The sequence below is a fragment of the Natrix helvetica genome (genome assembly GCF_964273705.1).
Source record: "Natrix helvetica genome assembly, chromosome: 2".
Classification (NCBI taxonomy): domain Eukaryota; kingdom Metazoa; phylum Chordata; class Lepidosauria; order Squamata; family Natricidae; genus Natrix; species Natrix helvetica.
The window spans coordinates 174,611,194-174,634,602 of NC_138552.1; the positions used below are offsets into that span (position 1 = coordinate 174,611,194).

Consider the following 23,409-nt stretch of genomic DNA (forward strand, 5'->3'; position numbering starts at 1 on the left):
CCAAATGTTTTCTTACTGAATCTACAAAAAGGCTTGTTAAATCGTCGAAGAAATGTGTATGAGAAGATAAAGAATGGAAGAGAAATCCTATGGCAAAATTTGAATGAACTAAAGATGAAGACTTTATTCTTCGTTCTTTTTTTAAATTTAGTTTAAAGAAATTTAGTTTAGTTTCCCCTACACTTTTCTCTCTTCTCCCTTTCCTCCCTTATTTTCCCATTATCTTCGTTTTTATTTGTATTTCTGTATTTTGTATTTTGATAAACTAATAAAAATATTTAAACTGCAGATTTTTCCTGGTCACAAATTGATTCCACCTAATCTAGAGTTCCTCCACATTAATAATAATAATAATATATTTATTTCTTAGCCGCACCCTCTCCCGAAGGACTCGGGGCGGCGTACAACGAAACATACGAAATAAATATGTAAACAAAACAAACATATAACAAAGACATACACTGAAACATACACAAGGAGGAGGTCGATTGATAAAACAATTAAAATACAGTATTTAAAACCCCTAGAAATTAAATATAATTAAAATACCCAGTTAAAAACCCGTCAGGAGCGATATGGTTAGATCAGAGTTGAGCCAGGCCAGCTGCTTGAAATAGGTGGGTCTTCAGCTTAATACGGAAGGAGCGGAGGTCAGAGGTATTCCTAATATCCGGAGGGAGGTCATTCCACAGGGCTGGGCCCGCCACAGAGAAGGCTCTACTCCTAGGCGCCGCCCCACGACATTGTCTAGCGGACGGCACCTGGAGGAGCCCCTCTCTGTGCGAGCGAATTGGTCGCAGGGATGTATGGGGCAGAATACGATCCCGCAAGTAACTAGGTCCTAAGCCATGGAGCGCTTTAAAGATAGTTATCAAAACCTTGAAACGCACCCGATAGACCACAGGAAGCCAGTGCAGCTCGCGCAGGAACGGTGTCACATGGGAGTACCTAGTACTCCCCATAATCACCCGCGCGGCTGCGTTCTGGACCAACTGCAGCCTCCGGGTGCATTTCAAGGGAAGCCCCATGTAGAGAGCGTTACAGTAGTCCAAGCGAGACGTCACCAGCGCATGAGTGACTGTGCGCAAGGCATCCCGGTCCAGTAGGGGGCGCAGTTGGCGCACCAGGCGAACCTGGTAGAACGCCCCCCTTGCCACGGCTGTCACATGGTCATCCATGGACAGCCGGGCATCCAGGAGGACGCCCAAATTGCGCGCCCGCTCCACGGGGGCAAGATGAATGCCCCCAATGGCCAATGATGGGATTAATTGGCTGAACCGAGGGGCTGGTACCCACAGCCACTCCGTCTTGGAAGGGTTGAGCTTGAGTCGGTTGTCATCCATCCAGATCCGTACGGCTTCCACACACCGGGACATCACTTCGATGGCCTCGTTGGGGTGGTTCGGGGTGGAAAAGTACAGCTGAGTATCATCAGCGTACAGATGGTATCCCACCCCGAAACCACGGATGATCTCACCCAGCAGCTTCATATATGTGTTGAACAGGAGTGGCGAGAGGACCGACCCCTGTGGCACCCCACAAGTAAGGGGGCGTAGGGTTGACCTCTCCTCCCCTGCCAACACACGCTGCGTCCGGCCAGAAAGGTAGGAGCCGAACCACCGCAAAACGGTGCCCCGGACCCCCAACCCCTCCAGCCGGCGCAGCAGGATACCATGGTCGATGGTATCAAAAGCCGCCGAGAGGTCTAATAGGACCAGGATAGAGGAACAACCTCTGTCTCTGGCCCTCCAGAGATCATCCACCAACGCGACCAAGGCCGTCTCCGTGCAGTGACCGGGGCGGAAGCCGGACTGGCGCGGGTCTAGATAATCATTTTCCTCCAGATGCCGTGGAAACTGGTAGGCCACCACACTCTCTACAACCTTCGCCAAAAAGGGAAGGTTGGAGACAGGACGATAATTGGCCAGCTCCAAAGGATCCAGGGAAGGCTTCTTGAGCAAGGGTCTCACATTACTAGCATTTAGACCCTATGTGATTGTCTTCAGTTCTGACCATCTAGAAATGCAGAAATATAATGGACCAATTGTTACTAATCCTTTTTTTTATTCACTCTTTAAGAGGAGAATGAATAGAAAACCATCCAATCCAGACCTTACCCATGAGTTACCCCAGAATAACAAAAATCCGCTCAGTCCCAATTCATGTAAAAAAAAAAAAAAGAAACGACACAGCTTTTGAACCCCACCTTATCTGGTGGTTTCAGAATGTATAAATGTGATCACTTGGCTTCTCGTTTACAAATAAAATCTAAGCAGTTGCTATGATAGTTAAGTATGTGAAATAATGTGAGTTACAAGCATTGAAATCCCACAAACGTTTCCTGGCTGCCATGCCTTCCATTCATTGTTGAATTAAGAACCCTTGTGAATGTGCAATGATAAAATATCAGCAACTTGGGTACTTTTCAAACTTTTATCATGGTTACGTGCTGTTAAGAGCAGCTGCATTAGAAAAGATATGAGAGATACATTCTAAATTATGAAGTGCATGCATAGTACAGATCTTTTGAAGTGGCAAAGTCCAAAAGTAGTTGTGTCAAGGCCAGAGGTTCTTAGGAAAATACATTACCTACAAAATCTGTAGAAATATTATGATTCAATGGCAAATGTTCAATTAATGCAAGGCCAGAAATACCTAAATCAACAAGCTCCCCAAAAGAAATGTGTTCTGATAACAATCAAATTCATAGCTGATCAGAAAGTAATGCAAACCACTCAAAGTGCCCCTTGCGAACCAAAGCCTCTCACTACAAAATGACATTCCTAGTACCTATTTCTTGTTGTAGCATTTTGCACTTCTCAAAAAAGTGCTTCAGAAACCTAATTAGCTGCAACAGGGTAAAGGAACGGAAGGTCCTTTCTTTTGCAAGTGGGAGTGCCTTTTGTTTGTTCTCTTGGATTCAAATCAGTGAGAGGAGAGACTGCATACCTACTGTTTGGGCATATTATATGGAGCACACTGTGCATGAGGAGCCAAAGAAAATAAATGCCAAAAAGGATTCCAACCTAGAAGAGCATCCTCTCAACACAAAAGAAAACTATATTAACATTCCTGTAATACCGTACACAAAACACCAGTTTTGAGATAAAAAAAGAACAGTATTACCATATTCAGGTTTTTACATCTTAGGAACGCTCAGATGCTTGCAAAAAAGGTTATTGAAACTGAATGGAAGTCAAGGGGGAAACTTTGCGGACACAAGAACACTTTTGGCAATGTATCTATGACATAAAAATTTAGTAAGAAAAAGCAGCAGTTTTTCAGTGTTAACCATATGAGATGTTACAAACATTTGCTCGTTTGATATTCTAAATAAATAAACTATACATATATTTATAAAAATAATAATAAAGGCAGGATAAAATAAATGAATAAATTAGTGAGACATTGTACAGTGTTAACAAATAATATTACCTTTCTTTTTTCACGAGAGTCCTGTTGTTTAAGGGTATGAAAGAGAGTTTTGGATGCTTAGCTGCAGCTTGTCTGACAAAGCTAGGAAAGGATAACCCCTGTGCTTTTCTTTTATACCGGCAAAATAGTCTATCTTCCACCCACACTTAAGCCAATGGATCAAGTGTAATTTCACTCAATGGCTCAATATTGCTTGATGTAATTACTATTCGGCCATAGACTGATGTTATCTCTTTCTTTACCCTTAAACAGATTGCTTTTTAAATTGCCATATTAAAGAAACGTCATATGGTAATTGCATGGATCAATGCCATTTGCTTGTTTTAGTCCAAAATTAGAAGGAGTCTGGTAGTCCCTTTCAAAACTAACAAATTTTATTAAAAGTCACAAGCTATTTATCAGATTAAATTGCTCGTGATATCTATGCCTTTTAAAACAAATTTGTTACAGTACTATGAAAAAATTCTATCAGACTCCTCTTGATATTTACCATGTAGATTACTCTGTCATTGTTAACTACACTTCATCGCCATGCTTTTTTTTAAAAAAACTACTGTCATAAAACAAAAATAAAGACTATTTTGTTGAACAAATTTCCTACAGCTTTTTAAATGTCCTAATTTTCCTCCCCCCTCCCCCCATGAATCTTTTTTCTATCAATAGTAGCCAATAGAGATTAGTAAGAAAGATACATTAATTTGCACATTATTTTACACAATACTGCTTCCAATGTTTACTCTGCAATATTTTATGTCTATCTGCAGTTTCTCAAAGAGTCGTTATTTTGGATTGATTCGCTATGATTTGTGTTTCAAGCACACAGCCACCAACCCCACAACATACAGGTGATGCTACAAATCCCACAAAAGTTCAGAACAAAATTACACTTCTAATATTTTAATCACAGTTAAGATATATAGATGTCTTCTTTTCTCTGTGTGCAATATGAATCCCTTTTGCTTGGATTTTGAGTAAGAGATAATTTGGTTACTATCTTATTTCTGACCATTCCACAGAAACCGAATATGCACGTTAATTGTTTAGCTTCTCCAATAACTTAAATCATAGCCAAGATATTCGATAAACTTATTGGTTTTCGTTCTGCTTCTGCCTTTCAGCATATTTAGCTGAGGAAATTTGATCATTATTGTTCATAGTAAGCAGTTTTAATTGTAGAAGTAACTATAATGAACTGTAACAACTGTAACTATAACTAATCTAGTTGAAAATGTACCGTATTGTCTCTCAAGGAACAAGTGAATAGCTACGAATAGAGTATTTTATTTCATACTATTACCCAAAAATTCTTAACTAAATCTGTAAACCTATTTTTTTACATCCTACCAATAAAAATAAAGTCTGCCGTACTATTTGTGGAGGATGGGAACTGAAGCTGAAAAATTAATCAAACAATTAATCAATTATGCAAAATTTGACCAGTGTTGCTGGTCAAGAGGAATAGCAAAAATGGTGAACTGTATGGTCTCCCTGTGATGTAGATTCCAGTATTGATATATTGGCAGTAAATATATTGAATTATTATTGTTTCCTAATGCTTTTAGGTAAATACATTTGGAGTGTGCAAATTATGGATACTTTAGTAATAAGGAGGGCAGTAGAAAGGGGAGGTGAGGGAGGGTACAAGAGAGGAGACAAATTTAAGCTGTAACTGCATTCAGTGATCTGAGATGACATCTTATTTAACAAAAATTGAGCTGTCTCTTCTACAGATACCTACATAATATTGTAATCCTTCAAATCTTTGCTTTATGTAAATTATTTAGAACTTATTCTGAGTAGATAGCTATCATTTGTTGCATACTTTTTTGACGTTAATGAAGATGGGAGCAGTTAGATGAAGATTTATAATCAAGCAGGGGTGATCTGTGATGATTGGAACCTGTGCACATTAACAGATTAAAAATTTAGGCTTTTATATAAACTAGACTTTACAGTGCTGTATGTTGCATAATGTACATGATCATCCAAGTGTTATTATAAAGTGAATGGACATTGAGCAGTAGACTGTCGTGTCTTTTGGCAACAGCTGCATTTTGGAAAACTGACATCTTACTAATGGAAAAATATCCAATGGAGATCCTGTCTTGTCCATATTAATATCAAGGTTTACTCAATCACCATACAATTTAAGATAATTACATTTTTCTGGGCATATCATTTTTACTTAATTTCATTATATCTAAATTGTGCTTCCCCTCAGAATTTGGAGGACTTATTTTTATCCTTGAATCAATGCAATGAAAGAGATTATGCTGAAAGACAATAACTGATTCAATGTCATCAAGGAATAGGAAAGGTCATTAGTTAATTCAGCTCTCCAACAAAATGTCAAGGGCAAATCCTTTATATCTTTGGGGGCATCTCTCTTCTTTCCTGTTTGATTTATATCACTTACGCAATGACTTGAACGGTAATTCTTTTTCTTTAGTGCCTGTGGGCATATGTGTTTCCTGTGCCACTGTATTTAAAATTTTCATTATTCATTGTTTTATCATAAAAAGTAAAATACAAAACAGAAAAACAAAGATGAAACAAAAGTATACATCCAACAACAAAGAAAAAATGGTGTATGAAAAAATTAGGAAAAAGTAATCAAATAAATTCAGCATTTAAGATGTATTTAAATAATTTTAAATAAATATATATATAATTCAAATTTATTTAAAATTATTTAAATACATCTTAAATGCTGAATTTATTTGATTACTTTTTCCTAATTTTTTCATACACCATTTTTTCTTTGTTGTTGGATGTATACTTTTGTTTCATCTTTGTTTTTCTGTTTTGTATTTTATATATATACACACACACACGCGCCAGGGGTGGGTTCCTGCCAGTTCTAACCTCTTCTATAGAAGAAGTTCCAAAAATGTACCGTGCCGTTTAAACCGGTTCCAGCTCCCTCCCCCCGCCCGTCTGCACACTTGCCCCGCCCACCATTCACTGATTGGCTGGCTCACCAATCACCCCGCCCGCCTCTAAGAGTCCTATCTAAACCTTAAAGTCTTAAAGCTGTCAAGTTTGAACACCCCTGGGGTTTTTTTCTAAAGGGTTAGGGTTGCGAGGGTCTTGTAACTTGACAGCTTTAAGACTTGCACATTTCAATACCAGAGTTCCTGAGCCAACATGACTGGAGGAGGAATTCTGGGAGTTGAAGTCCACAAGTCTTAAAGCTGTCAAGTTTTAGGGGTGCAAGGGTCTTGTAACTTGACAGCTTTAAGACTTGCGTGCTTCAAATGCCAGAGTTTCTGAGCCAACATTTTGGTTGCTAAGCAAGAGCGTTGTTAAGTGAGTTTCACCACATTGGCCATGCCCATCCAGTCACATGGCTGGCAAGCCACTCCCACCCAGTCACATGGCGGCAAGCCACTCCCACAAAGCTGGCCACATCTATAGAAGAGGTTCTAAAAATTTTTGAAATCCACCACTGACACATGCATATACATACATACAGACAAACACACAAACACATGCACAAACATATGGAAGAAGAGAGAAAGAAGAAAAAGAAGAACAATCAAAGTTTACACTAATCTTCAAATTTCTGTGTTAACCATCTGTTATTATACTTAGCATGTAGAAAGTCCACATATACTTCCCAGTCTCTTATAAAGCTGTCTAGTCCATTATCTCTAATAATAACCAGTTAACTTTGCCATCTCTGCTAATTCAGTCAGTTTCAAAATCTATTCTTCAAAGTGTGATACTGTATTGTTGATTTAAGTATTAAATTTATGCTTCTGTTTTGTACCACTAACAAACTACTAGTCTTTTGCTTCCAGGATAGCAGATTCATGTCAGTTTCCCCCGACTGTTGTAAATCTCCAAGTTTTCAATTTTACATTATTTAACTAATATGCTAAACTTTCATTTAGCAGAAGTCTCTCAGAACTTCAACATAGTATAGCTAGAGAAGAATCTGCAAAGTGGGCTATAACCATGTTAAAAAATTATTGCCCTTTGTTAGCATTACAATGTAGTTGCCTCAAGAAAGTATTTTGCATTTACAAAATCCTCTATCGTGTGGTTCATTGCCCTAAAGTCAAGCAGTTTTGGTTTTTGACTTAAGCAGCAGTTCTGCCAGGAGAATCTCTGCTTTAACACTCACAATTTCCTTTAAATTATTACTATGAATTGTTCTTGATAATTGCTGCATGAATATAGATTTAATTAATATATTTGTGTAGGTAAATGTATGTATTATATTAGATGCAGAACAGAGGGTCCACTGCAGCCTGTTTGGCCCTGAGCCCATCTTGGTCTGGATCTAGCCTAGTTATATGCATGGATACACTCTATTTTTCACAAGGTAATGTAAATATTTATCAATTCAGTACAATTAAATCTTGACTGCTGCATATAATTGGTTGGGTTTTCCTTCTTATCTTTTTGAAATGATAAAATGGACCACATTCGAGTAGTCTATACATATAACTGATGCTCTGGGAAATGGCAAGCCTTTATATGTAGGTTTACATATGTGTCTGTGTATGTGTGTACACACATAAACACACACATATATGACCCAATTACAGTGGGCCTTTTATAGCAAATTTGAAAAAAGAACATCTTTCCTAATATATTTGCTCTCTTTCCTTCTATTTATTTATGTAGTATGACTTTGACATTGCTCCATCCAGAATGACTTTGGACAATTACAACATTAAAAAACTATGAAAAAAATAAACAAAATAGCAAATCAGGGGAGACTTAACATTTTTGAGAAAATGGGGCGATGCAAGTAAGTAGGGCTTGCAAACATTGACAGGGTAAGGCTTTTCCTTTTTTTGAGAGGAATTTTGGAATGTTTCTGAGTTTTAAAAAAATAAAGCTTAGTTTAGGATCCATACAACCATGTTTTCTATCTCAAAATGGTGAGCTTTAGTGGGAAAAAGATAGAACATATATTCTTCTGGCTTGGAAATAAACAGTACATAAATTTAGAATGAACATATAGTGATTACAGTCAATGTTTTGTCACTCATTTCCTTAGCTAAAAGAACTTAAGAATTTAATTTTGGAAGTGCATTATTTTTAAAAATCATTTTTTTACAAAAGCCATCACTTAATCCAGAATGTTATTGCATATCTAGCTTTTCATTTGCACTCCTAGTAATTTTTTCTCTGTTCCACTCAATTCAATATCCTTGTAACTGGCAATATAGCGGTAGTTTGCAATCAATGAAAGAACAGCAGGGATCCTCTGACATCCTTGAGCTTGTAATATTAATTAGATGGAAAATAAAAGGGAAATTTCTGTGAACAATAATGCGGCAGTAAAAATGTCATAGCAGCAGCCATTTTTATCTTCCGTATGCATTTTTATTATGCATATTTACTGTGAATTGGGAAAAACAATTTTTAAAAATCTGGAACATAACGTCAAGTTCTATTCACTCAGACTATAAATGTATTTGTGGTAATTTTAAAATGCCATAGAAAACTAATGCCCTAGAAATAATATTCTAAAATTTCAGCTCTTTAAACTCTTTTCCATTTTTATTTATTTTCGCATAATACCTCAGACTATATGCTGTGACTAGCTAACATTCAGTTATAAATCATTCAGCTGTTTTGCATATGCTAATTTAATTTATTATTAAAAGAATAGTGCTTAATAATGCACTATGTAATTCTATCTAGTATCAATCATGAAACCCACAATTCTTCCCTTCTACTGTTTAATTGGGAGTCACTTTATCACGGTGTGAAATGATTAGGAAAGTGATAAAACTTGCATTCTGTGAAAAGATGCAGCAATGTGCATTTTTCCAACCCCGCACATCACAATGTAGGGGCAAAACTATTCCCTTACCCCAACCCCTTGTTTAACCATATGAGCAGAATTCAATCTGATTTGGAAGAGTTGTGCTCCTTCTAGAGAGCTCAGATTTATGGCTCAGAAATATTTGAAGGGTCAATTGGGCTCTAGGGCTCCTGGCACTTTATCAGTTCCTTTGGGCTACATCCCTACTTGCACAAGTAGGGATGGAAATTTGATAAGGTGCAGTTTGACATATCTGGAATTCATTAAAATGGAGAAATTTGGGGTCAATGAACACATTATATTTTCAGAGGTCCTGTTTCGGGTAATCCTCCCAAACAAAATGTGAACAACAGGTCTTCTAATTCACATTGAGTTCAGTCCAGAATTCCAGCTGTATATTTAAAGAATGGATTTGCTCAGTTGTTGATCAATCTGATAGTACTTCCTCCAATAAATTTGGACTTTAAGATCATCTTCACTTTTATGATGTAGTCACTTTTAACCTTTATCTTCTCTTACACTGGCATGTTTTATGTTGCCAGCCTGAAGAATACTTAAGTATTAGTAGTGATCTTCTTCACCTGAACTCTTGATGTTCTTTCAATAGGGCATCGAGTCCTTCAGTTTTCACTATTTTTCTCCTGTGAGAGTAAGTGCGGCACATTTACTCATATCCCATTGAAAAATCTTGGATGTATATACAGTGTTCAGCAATGATTTAATTCAGATGATGTTTTTCCTTGCAACTTCAGCTCGTCTATGTAAATGAGGTGGGGTAGCCTGGCAGATGTTCTTGATGTTTGGTAGCCTGACTTGTTCATTATTCTTGACAGAACTCAATGCAATGGCAAAGATTTCTTTCTTGATGTTAACCCCTCCCAGTCTATTACCATTGACCAGCAAAGGAGTCTTTCATCGTGCCACTGAACTTTGCATCAGATGTTTCTTCCGAGTTCTGTTATTTCTAGGCACTTGATTATCAAGTCATGTGGCAAATCAAATGTCTTTATGAGAAATGAAATTTGTTTATAAATTGATGACAGATAAATTTAGCTCTTTTCCAAGGGTTTATATCTGTCCCGTGGAAGTGCAGTATTTTGCAAATATTGTGGAAGTATAACCAATATAGGGGTAGTCTCCCCCACAGGAAATCGCAAGCGTACAATTCACGTTAAAATAAACGTTTTCGTTTACAACACTTGCCACTTATTTTTGATTGCAAGAGCACCAGAGGTTTTTTTCCCCTCTCACAAACATAAAAGGAGCTCTCGCTACCGAACGGAAACGGAGAAGCGCCTAAATAACGTTTGTTTTCCTGCCGCCAAAAGTCCTCGAGAGACGTCACGAGGCGGCGAGTGCCATTCGGCACGCGCCAACTCCGCACGTGACAGCGCCGGGGACGTGTGACCCCGCCCCTCTGCGAAAAGGGAGCGCCTGGTAAGGAGGGGGAACGAGGGGGGGGTGGAACAGGAAAAAAAAAGCCAGCGAAGTGTCTCCTTCTCCCTCTCTCTATCCGATCTCTCCGCCCTCATCCCTCACGTGACCGCCTCCCCCGGAACGTGGCATTGTGTAATCACGTGACCCGTACGAGGGGAGGGGGGGTTGCGGAAGGGGGAGGTAGGCCGTTCTGGAGGAATTAGAGGTGGGGGGAGGGGGGCTGCGTACGCGACGGAGCTGGGTGCGAAGATGGCGGACGAGGAGGCCGAGCAGGACAGCGGTAGCGTCGGCGGCGAGAGCGGCCTCCTGGATATGCCGAGCCTGAAGAAGAGGCTGCTGGAGCTGGAGACGGAGCTGAGGGAAAGACGGAGCCTGCCAGCCGTGGAAGCGGCCACCGAATACTGCCAGCAGCTGTGCCAGGTCAGGATGGGGCCTGGCCGCTTTGGAGGGGGGAGGGGGGAGAGAGAGGAGGGAGCCCCTTTGGAGGGGGGCGGTGGATGAGGCTGGGCGATGTTAATGGCTGGGCCGCGCTTTGCCTCTCTGAGGAAATGCCGCCAGCACCCATTGAACCTCTTGACTCCAGGCGGGTGTCCCGCCCCCCTGCGCCGGAGTGGAGCTTCTGGCGGCCCGGAACAGCTCTCGGGCTCCCACCCGCCGCCTTGGGTGCTCGCGCTCAGCTCCAAACTCGGCCCCTTTGTTGTGCTGGTGCCGCCTCGGCTCTGGAGGGGCCTTTGTCTGCCGACGGCGGAGAGCGCGGTGGCTGTTTCCTGGGGAGGGGGGCTAGGGGAGAAGAACGGCGGGGGGCTTTCTTTGCCCTATTCGTTTACCCTCGGGTTGGTAGCGCTGCAAACGAAAAAGCAAGAGCTGGGTCGGTCGCCTTCCTTTCATGCCGTTGTCATCGGCTCCCCAAGCATGCATCCATCTATATACCATAGTTGAAGGGGGGGGGGGTCTTAACGGGATTCCCTTCCTATAGGGAGTCCTATACTCCCTTTGTATAGGGAGTCGTATTCATATAGCACTCTGGCTATATATATAAATAATATTAAATAAATATATATGTATGTATGTATATACACATACATACATAAAAAACAAAAACCGGTACAGTCCTAGAGCTGAAATCTCTGCTGGGTTGCCTCAAACTGCCCTTGGTTCTTCCAAATTAAGTGACCTTACTTCCTTTTTGAATTGTGGCCTGAATGTGCTTCACTTTCACTTCATGTTGCCTTAAAGGTACACCGACATTTGTGTTTTATTAGTTGCTTATTGTGTTCTGTCCCACAGTAAATGTTTATGGGATATGGATGGTTTAGCCTGTAATTGAGACACTGGTTCACAGAGGGTCACCAAGAGGCAAAATATGAAAATAATGTTAGAGTACTTGAATTCTAACATGTTGTTACATAAACACAGACGTTTAGAGTCTTATTTAATCTTGTTTCTGTACTACCTTCAGGAACAATATTTTCATTTAAAATCAATCAATTGTTCAGGTGGACACTTTTTCCAAATCTGTACTGAAGTTGGCCTGAACCTATCATCTGAAATTATGATATACCATATCATAAAATATTGTAAGAAATAAAAAAATAGTTTTTTGCATGGTGAAATTGGCAAAGTAGGAGTTAAATCCTTTTAATTACAGCTCTCATCTTTAGAATTGTATCAAAAGGAAAGAGCTTAGTAAAAGTATGGTGCCTTAAAGTGGGAAAAATTCATTGCCTTTTTGAAGCAATGATTTTTATATTGATAAACTTATAGCACTATTTCTTTAATCTGGAAAACAAAATTCTGGATTTCAACACAAGCAGTATTTATCTTTATTTGAATTGATATTTGAAATATGTTATATATTTTGTAATTCGCATTCTACATAAGTGGGTTTTCTGCAGGGCAGGGGTTATGAAAACAGATTGTGTTTCTAAACTTGTATATTTGTGTTGACAATATTATTGGGTTAAAGCAAGAATAGAAAATCAAACTGGATTTCTGTATCTATCAGATATAATAATATGGGAGCACTTTACATGTCAAATGTACCATATTTCCTTCTCCAATAGGGGTTTACTTGCTCACTTCCACTTCTAATACCTTGGTATTTCCCAAGCTTTCTTGGAACAGTTGAAAAGATGAGAGAAAAACTTTAGTTCTTTAGTACCTTATTTGATGTAACTAAATCAGAAGTTTTTGATTATAAAACTTTGTTCTAGCAGAGTCATTGAATCAAATTCAATTTCACAAAAATGCAGTATTAAGCAGATTATAATAATGAACCTCTACCATATCAGTTGGTTCCTGGAGTGTGAGAAGATGTCAGTGGTATGTTACATTAAGCATTTCAGGGTATGTTCACTAAAATAATGGAATTTCTTCAATCTCTATATAGGTGCTAGTCTTAATACCTGATATTGTTTGAGACTTAGAATCATTCAATCACTGGGTTCAATTTAATAGTCCAGATTATGAAGGAGTCTGGATGCAATGTGTACTTCACCTAATTTAAATATTGACATTTGTATGCTACAGTGTATATATCTTAATGTTTTTACTTTTATTATATTTTGTAAGCTTCTTGAAGAACCTCTTTACATAGTATCAATTTATATACGATTTCCTATCATCATTAATGCAAGCATCATTAGAAAATGACTTTTATACATAAAAATACCATTTATGTATAAAATTGAATAGTATTTTAAACCTCAAGTCTCTTTGCCTAACCTACAGTTTCTTTCCGCTGGGGAATTCATATTAAAAGCAATGTTTTCAATTCCATGTGGGTGTTAGTCAAAATATCATCACTTAGTCTCCTGTCATTTGACCATGGTTAGATACTGCTAAATATACCAGTAAAAGGTATCCTTATATGAAGTAACCATAAAATAGCAGATGCATAGATACAGAGTTCTTGTTTGAAGCCATGTAACAATTTTTTATACATTTATTTCCAGGTGATCATTTTTTGTCACATCATATTTCTGTATTGTCATTCTACAATAAGGCCTACCAATAGTTGCACATAGCAGTTCCGAATAGGATATAGTAATAAAAATGCAGTCGAAAGCTTTAAAACAAATACAAGTACCCTCAACTTATGATCACAATTGAGCCCAAAATTTATGTTGTTAAATGAGACATTTGTTAAGTGACTTTTGCCCCAGTTTACGACCTTTCTTGCCACAGTTGTAAAATGAATATCTGCATTTGATTAGTTAATAACCCGGTTGTACTTTTGCTCTAATTTTGTACACTTCTTATGGCATCACTTTTTAAAGAATCAGTGTGAGTAAACACAGATCAAATGAGTTTTCTTGTTTTTATTTTCTTTAATTAAACTTGGGATGTAAGATAGGGTTAATGATAGGTTGAGCCAGGGGTATCCTAACAGGCAACCAGTTATTTCATTTCATAGGTTTCGGTCCACAAAGACAAATTAAGACAAATAACAAATAAATTACTTATTCAACCAGGGGGAGGGTTCAGCAGCAAAGAGAACTATTCCCTTGATCCTATATTTTTCTTTCTGTTCCAGCAGAAGCCCATTTTGCGCAAAGGAAAACTGCTGGAAACAGGCAAGTTACTTAAATAGAGAACCTAATTACAAGGGAGTGAGGTGTCTGATTCCCATAATAAACCATCATTTTTAAGTGCAACATTTTCTTTCTGCTATATAGCAAAAATCAATTTTGTATAAAACCAAACTAAGGCTAGATTAAGGCAACTTAAAAACAAATTGGTGAGAGAAAGAAGCCAATAAGTTACATAACAAGCTTTTCTTCAAATTATTACAATCATTCTCTCACTATGTAACAATAACAACAATAGTGGGGAATTGGCAGGATATAGGAAAATCCGCTTCTTCCAATATAACCAGTGACTGCACTTTTAGACAACAAAGAAGTAATTGAAACAAAAGAACATTGTTCATATTTTTCCTCTGTTGTATAAAGGAGAATCAAGGACTCCTACTCAAAAATTTCTCAGTCTTGTTCTGGCCTTGAGGACGCATTTATTAGGCAGTAATAAATTTTAAAAGAAAAGGCATTCAACCATCTTTCTAGTCAATTTTTGAATAGCATTCACATACAAATTCCTTTGTTCAAGTTGACTTAATTGCAGTAAGGACAAAAATAGAGGTTTTAGACTAGGGGGTGGGATGCTGCCGGTTTTATTACCAGTTCGCAATCCACGTGTGTGTGTGTCGGACATATGCTGCGCATGCACTGTTCACTGTAAATTGATTGTGCATGCGCAGAACAATTTACAGTGAACTGTGCACACTCAGTCACTGAAATCCACAATGATAGCAGCCCAGTGGTGGCGAGGGAACCGGTTGGGGTGCGTGGCAGGCCTGGTCGCTGCCAGTTCTGCGACCCAGGCCTGACTCCCACTACCGGTTCGGCCAAACCAGCAGCAACCTACCTCTGTTTTAGATACTCTGTCCAGTTGCCCAACTAGCTTAAGTGTATAATAGGGGGTTCCTGATCTTGTGTAGTGAAGAGAGCTGAGGGTATCGTAATTCCACCCCCAGCAAGTGTAGAAAGGAACTGCATCTAGATTAGTAGCCATATAAAATATAGTACTGAATTGCTTGATCCAATGTATATTTTGTGGTGAGAATTAATAGTAATTCATTTATAGATAGCTTGAATTTTAGTTTAGACTTTGTTCATAATGAATTAGCTCTACAAGTGAGATGTTTTATATGGAAGTTTAATATCCATAATAAACTATGGATTCAGTTTTACCTCTGTTCTTTAAGGTTGTCAAATAAAATTCCATAGTGTGCTTATATTATAAAGGGGTCAGAAAACGGTTCTGATCCTAATAATACCCATAGGTTTTATTTATAGGCTCAAAATCAAAAAGAGAATAAAAGCTCTAAGACGGGTGTCAAACGTGTCCTCATGGCAGTATTACGTGATGTATCTGGACTTCTTCCCCCTTCGCTAAACCGGGTGGGAGCAGGGCTAGCACATGTCACATCCGGCCTGCGGACCACAAATTTGACACCCCCTGCTCTAAGATGTCAATACCTTGAATTCTTACAATTTTATGAGAATAGAAGATTTTATCCAATTTTAAAAATGTAAGAGGATGCTAAAAGAGCAGCAATTGCAAATCATGTTTTAAATTGATTACTAGGTTTCCAAACTTGAGTCACACCTCAGATCAGATATAGGAATCATATTGGGGATGCATTCAGTTTGAAATATGGTTTAAAGTTTCAAGGGCTCATAGTTGTGCTATCTTTTCTCTCTCCCCATCCCAGCACTTTTAAATTGAGACAATGCTATATATGACACCTTTATTCTGCCCTTTTTCCAAGGAGCTTATGGAACTGCATGTTATTCTCTCTTTATCATTTTTTAATCCTGGAAACAATCATATGAGATATATTATACAGAAGAGAGAGACATTCAAAGGCAACTAGTGACGTTTGTGACCGAGGCAAATGGCCCTGGATTTTGATAGGCTTAGTCTGACATTCTAGCTAATTTTTGGAAGTGTGTACTATTATATGTACCAGTTAAATATTTAGTGTTGTTATTTCAAAATAGACTGTGTGCACAATTAGTAGGCAAGTGAGTTTTTTTGGCCATATCATTTTTATGCATATTTCTAACTCCAAATTGTATATACCTGAATGCTTAGTGGATATAAGCACTATATCCACTATCAGCATATATTGATGTGTATTTGTGTAATGAGGGAGGGTGTCACCTAAAGAGATTAACAATCTATATCAAGGTGTGCATAATTATTAGGCAGCTTCTTTTCCTCAGGCAAAAGGGGCCAAAAAAGAGATTTAACTGACTCTCAAAAGTCAACAATTGTAAAGTCTTTCAGAGGGATGCAGCACTCTTGAAATTGCTAAGATATTGGGACGTGATCACAGAACCATCAAACATTTTGTTACAAATAGTCAACAGAGCTGCAAGAAGCGTGTTGAGAAAAAAAGATGCACATTAACTGCTAAAGATTTGAGAAGAATCAAACATGAAGCTACCAGGAACCCATTCTCCTCCAGTGCTATCATATTCCAGAACTGCAACCTACCTGAAGTGCCCAGAAGTACAAGGTGTTCAATGTTCAGAGGCATGACCAAGGCAAGGAAGGCTGAAACCCGACCACCACTGAACAAAACACATAAGTTGAAAGAAATATCTGAAGACATATTTTTCAAAAGTTTTATGGACAGATGAGATGAGAGTGATTCTTGATGGATTAGATAGATGGGCCCATGGCTGGATCAGTTATGGGCACAGAATTCCACTTCAACTTAGACACTAGCAGGGTGGCAGAAGGGTACTCGTATGGGCTGTTATTATTTTTTAAAAATAGCTAATTGGACCTTTTCAGGTTGAAGATGGCCTTAAAATCAACTCCCAAACCTACTGCCAATTTTTAGAAGACACTTTCTTCAAGCAGTGGTACAAGAAAAAGTCTGTATCTTTCAAGAAGACCATGATTTTTATGCAGGACAATGCTCTATATCGCATGCCCTGAAGTATTCCATTGGGTGGCTAGCCAGTAAAGGGTTTAAAGATGACAGAATAATGCATGGCCCCCTTCCTCACCTGACCTAAACCCTATTGAGAATTTGTGGGCCCTTCTTAAACAGGAGATTTAAGGTGAAGGAAAACAATGCACCTCTTTGAACAATGTCTGGGAAGCTGCCCTTGCTGCTGCATAAAAAGTTGGTCGTCAACAGATCAAGAAACTGACAGACTCCATGAATGGAAGGCTTATGACTATTATTGAAAAGAAGGGTGGTTATATTGGTTATTGATTTTGAAATGTCAGAAATGTTGATTTGTACATTTTGAGTTGTGTTTCTTTATTATTTTCACGTTCACAGATGCAAATAAACGAGAGAGGTGGACAAATGTAATTTTTCATTTAGTTGCATTATAGTTCTGCACACTAATAGTTGCCCAATAATTGTGCACACATAGATATTCTCCTAAGAAAGTCAAAACCTCACTTTTACTTTCTTAAATATTCAGGTTTGAGGTTCATTAACATTTAGAATTGATCAAGAGCAATGCAGTTGTTCAATAATAAAATTAATCCTCCAAAATACAACTTGCCTAATAATTATGCACAGTGTATGGTCTGATGAGATCTCAATCAGTGTGAAGCTTTGTGTTCTGACTGCCACTTTTTAACTAGTCACAGCATTCTGGGATTGGAATAGAAATGAAAACACGAGAATGAATCCTATTTTAGCTTTCTTTCCTTTACTGTTTATCTTTTCCCATACATGGGGAAAAAGAAAGGTTTTGTGGTTATTTTACCTACCTGCTTATTGTAAAGATTATATTTTTAAGGAAAAGATAATTAGTGGATTTTTATTACAGTTTTCCCTGTCCTCAACTCTCAAGAGTTGAGTCAATTACAGTCAGCAATGGGTTGCTAACCATCTCTTCCTTTTCAACAGAAATTTATCAGTGTGCCTGAAATTTGTTGCAGATACCCTTTATGATAGGATCCATTTTGCCTCAACTTTCACTACATTATGTTTTGTAATATCATAATTCAAAGTATCAAGTGGCAATAGTTTGAAATACGATAGTCATCACCTCTTAACAGCAATCCATCTGCCTTGTTTTGATGAAAAGGAAAAGAGGAGCAGGCTTCAAGAATCAGATTGTGAAGATGTGTTACGGAAAAACCTTTTATAAAATAACAGAACTTGCAATACTCTAATTTTAAAGCTAATTTCATCCTATTCCGATTTTTTTAAAGTGCAACCTTTTTCATGATAGATAACAGGAGACAGGGTTTCTGTTTTTTTCACATTCATGTCCCAGAATTTGAATAGAACAATTTGAGTTCTCTCCACATTCATACATTTGTCTCATTTCAAACTTAACAACTCAATCTTGAAGCAGATTGAATTGTCCTTGCATTGCTGTAATGCACAGCTTATTCAACTGCAGGTGCTAACCTTTAAAGAAAGTGTAATAAATGTAATTGAATACATTGTCAAAGTAGATTGTTTCTTTAAAATAATCTATTTCATCATTTTGTCCTCTTGTCATATCTTGAAAAGATCTTCCTTATTACATTAGTATATAATATAATCTGCACTATATTGCATATTTCAATCAAGTGCCACTATATTGTGATTTTAAAATAATTTTAATCATCATTGCTGTTAAAAGAGGACTCTTTATAGAGCTGAAAATTCCCTATGTGTTTTGAAATTATTTCTTACATCCACTCCTTCAGTATCTGAATATTGAGCATAATTAGAAATCAAGATATCATATACAGCCTAATCAATGTCCAAAAACATGATTATTGTCTGGTTGGAGCTATTACAATAGCTAAACATTGAGGGATGCAGCTTTTTATAATGTCTGTACTATGAGGCAGTGGTGAAATTCAATTTTTTTTAGGACCGATTCTGTGGGCGTGGCTTGGTGGGCATGACAGGGGAAGGATACTGCAAAATCCCCATTCCCTCCCCCCTCTGGGGCCAGCCAGAGGTGGTATTTGCCGGTTCTCCGAACTACTCAAAATTTCCAATATCAGTTCTCCAGAACCTGCTGGATTTCACCCCTGTGATACGGTACTGCAATGTTTGATTCTATGGATCACGTTCTAAATGTTCCGTTTCCACATATCTGGAAATCAATCATTTCAAGCAATAAAATCTTGTCTGTTGGTGCATTTGTTCTAAGAATGTAGATAATATGCTCAGAAAACAATAGTTGATATGCTAAATCCCATTTCTCCAAATTATAACCTATACTTTTATGATGACTCAAATTTCTATTTTATAAATAGACCCTTCTTGAATATGCAGAAAAGTGGAAGACATCTGAAGATCCCTTGCCTTTGTTGGAAGTATACACACAGGCAATCCATGGATATATAAAAGCAAGACCTTATCTTACCTCTGAGTGTGAAAATGTAGCCTTTGTGCTTGAACGCTTAGCTCTGTAAGTAAATTATATATAATTTTGTTTTCTAATTTGTTTTAAAGGTAACATTTGTTAAGTTTAAAAAGTAGTAGAACTCTTTTCTGGGCACTTAATTCTGACCTGTACATTGTTCCATTTGCTTTTGCAGAAGCTATGCTGAACTTTTGCTATGCTTGCCTCTTGAACTGCCTGAAAATCAATGGAAAGAGTTTCAGTCATTTATTCAAGTGGGTATCTTATTTCATAGCTAGTGTATACATTAGTTCCATAAAATAAAGTTCAAATGTGCTATTGCAATAGTAGTAATAACCTGTAAGATATTGGTTTTCATAGTTAAAAGTCATTATGATTATCATTGTTTACTTAAAATTATTTAAATGTAAAATAAGGAAGTTGTGGCTTGGTTTAATAACCTGTCATTATTTGTAGTTTAGCACTTTACTTAACATTTTAGAATTCCGTACTGCTCTTACTTATAATTCTAATTGGAATCTTCTATATTCAAGATGAGAATAGAATGTAAGACAAGGACAATATTTATATTGTATAATTATAATAAAGGCAGCAAATTAAATAAACAAATAAATGTTACAATGTTCTTATATCAGGATCACTAGATAATTCCATAATTTTACTTACAAGTTTTCATTGGGTTTAAGTCAACATGGAAAAAATTGTAGATTTGCATTATGTTTTTAAGCATGGCAATTAGTGAAAGTGTTGGGATTTTGAGAATAAAATGCTGGAGCAATTATAATTTTCTGTCACTTTTTATAACAAATTCTCTTCTTTTTCCAGATGGCACATACAAAATTAATGCAAAATGGCAGCCATCAATTACATATTTTATCTGTTCTTGCCCAAGAGGATGGAACATGGAAGAATCCAGTTCTTCGCAACATTCTTTCCCAAGACCTGCTTGATTGGGATATGGGTAAGATGATAATTCGTGAGGAAAAATTAATTACTGCTCTCTCGGCAAAAAAATATTTTAAGAATACTGCTCTTTTAATATTTTTATAGCAGAAATATTTTGAAAATACTGTATCTCTAACTTTTTCATTCATCAATTCAAACTAGTTATTTTTCTTTTGTTAGCTTGCAGATATCTTCACATATTATGATAAGCTGCAATTGTATATAAAAACTCATATATAGTATAACAAAAAAACCAAACAGCTGAAAGAATTTTAAAAAATTCTTTCCTAAAATCACACTGAGGAATATTTATAAGAAAGAGTATCCTATCCAGAACTACTCTTATAATGAATTATTTTGGAAGTATAATGTAAACGGAGCCACACCTCCATTATTATTGCAGTACTATAAGTCCAATATATCTTGCCTGCATAGTGGTTCACATATGAAGATTGAGTGTTCATATAATCAGAGAGTCCTCCCCTTTCCCTGGAATTCCTAATCTGTCCATAAATGCCTCCATGCTCCACAGATTGGTCGGATGAAACTTCCGTAGTAATTTTTATGAAGTTGCTTTTAATATTCATGATGTGAAATTTATAACATTTGTTATTAAGCCAAGCACTTAGGTATTTCACACATTTCAGTTATTCCTGAAATATGAGAAACATTCTTTTTTATTATTATTTTATAAATACCTTACCAGTTAAACAGAGAGAGGTTACAGGTAGTCCACACTTAACAGTCTTGCTCCCTTCAGCTCCATTTTTATCAATTTTAACCAAATTAATTTCACTATTGTTTTAATGATTGCAACCCTTAGTCGCCTCCAGGTGAGATGGGTAACATATAAATCAAAAAACAATAAAATAACAAGCCCAATTGGGTCTAAATTGCCTAGCAGTCATTAGGAAAAATACCATATGACTACCCGGCTTAGTGAAAGCAGTTCTGGTAGTCCTAGTTGTGTATGTTAGGTCAGGACTGCATTATTGTTAGACCAGGACCTCACATTGCTCTTGCCCTGCTGTACTGACCTCCACTTCAAGTTTCTCTCAGGCTGCAGAGAGCAGGGAACCAAAACTCACCTTGTGGTGAGATAGGCGGGAAACAATTTTAATAAATAAAATAAATACAAATAAAAGGAACATAGATGGGGGAAGATAGGTGGGTTGGTCGAATTGAAGAGCATGTAAAATCATAAGTGTATGCAGGCTTCCAAGCATCCAAAATTTGATAATAGGGCCCCAGGGTGCTGCATTGCTGTAACGTTGGAGACCAGTCATAAGTCCCTTTGTTCGGTGCCATCATAACTTCAAACGGTCACTGAATGAATGGGCAAGGACTATCTGTAGATGCAAGCTGGATCGCCGCTATCCAAACTGAAGAAAGCAAAGGAGGAGTATAGATATTTTCTGAAGGTAATATTGAATACTTTTATTTGAATGGCAAATGGCCTAAAATCTGCTAAAATTTAATTCCTAAAAAGCTAAGTTGTTTCAATGGGAAACGAGGGTTTCTTTGCACTGTAGGTTTATTTCTAATTTGTAAATAAATGTATACTATAGTGAAATTAATGTTTTTAATAATATATATTATTAATCTGTTTATTCATAGTGAAGTGATCATTATTTTAGAGTAATCTTATTAAAGCTAAAACAGTATGGTTGGAAGTGCTTAGATTTATTGAGTTGATTCACTGGTGGAATGGCATCAGTGCGTGATCTTGTTGCCTGATTATACTGTCTTTTTCTTTTTGTATTTTCTTATTTCTTATTTCTGCTTTTATGAAAAAAAACATACTATATAGTGTGTAGGAGAAGACAAAAATACTAGTGCATGGAAGTAGAAATTACTCCTCAGTTCAGATGGTGAATTCAGTACTTTACTGCATGTCTGGGCTTCTTAGCCAAACACTATTTTCTGCAAATTAGGTAGCAAATTCAGTCATATCATGTTTGTACCATTCATTGTGTAATTTTATTTATGATCATGCCCTTGTGAAAACTGAAATTTGATTGACCTGATCATAAGCTCTCCTGCATTTAATAATTTCCAATGATTACTGTACACAGGCAGAGATTTAACTTGTAAAATACATTAAGTACAAAAAGGCTTTTCTTTAGCCAGCTGTCAAGCACCTTTCCACTTTCAGTTAAAAATGGGAACTTTTCCTGAATTCAATCCAGGAGAACTGTCCAGCATTTATATAATGTTCTTTTTTGTTATTTAGTTTTTTTAGTTCAAGTCAATAACTTTTAATGTTAAAACAGATTTTAAAAAGTTGCAGAGTAAAAACAAAAGCTTTCATTTTTTATTTCAGTAGGTTTTTTTAAAAAAAATCTGATAGAACGACTGTAGAATAAGATAGCTGAACAAGCTATCCTTTTAAAAACATTCCTCTTTTAAAATTGCAGCTAATTCTTCTGAATAATAGCAGGACTTAAAATATTAAACAGGCGCTGTAGGAACTTGGAGACAGCTACTGCTCCTACCCTTGTGTTAAAGGTAGTCCTTGACTTAAGATGGCAGCTAAGACTAGAATTTCTGTCAATAAGTGATGCAGTCAAAAAGAAAATCCCTGCAGTTCCAGTTGCCATTGAATCCCATGGTTGTTAGGTGAGACAGCATCCCCTTAAATCCTTTGCACAGTTCTAATGCCTTTAATTATGCTTGTCCATAGCACTGTTCAAGAGCTATATAACAAACTATTATGGGATGTCTAAATATTGTTGTATTTTAAGGGAATTCCTTTCGTAATACAATTGTAATAAAAATTACATCCGTTTAAAGATGCCTAGTGGTTTAAGGCATCAGGCTATAAAGTGGGTGACAGTGAGATCTAGTCCTGTGTTAGCCATGAATGCCAGTTTAAAGATCTTGGGCCAGTCA

General features: G+C 37.2%; 1 protein-coding gene across 1 annotated transcript in view; it reads left to right on the forward strand.

Moving 5' to 3' along the window:
- The first annotated feature begins 8,777 nt into the window (after positions 1-8,777).
- ZNF292 (zinc finger protein 292) overlaps positions 8,778-23,409 on the forward strand; it is a 34,170-nt gene continuing 19,538 nt past the window's right edge. The window contains exons 1-4 of the mRNA XM_081941028.1: positions 8,778-11,080; positions 19,463-19,617; positions 19,748-19,826; positions 20,398-20,533. Of these exons, the coding sequence (XP_081797154.1) occupies positions 10,910-11,080; positions 19,463-19,617; positions 19,748-19,826; positions 20,398-20,533 (541 nt within the window). The 5' untranslated portion in view covers positions 8,778-10,909. The remainder of the gene's footprint in view (positions 11,081-19,462; positions 19,618-19,747; positions 19,827-20,397; positions 20,534-23,409) is intronic.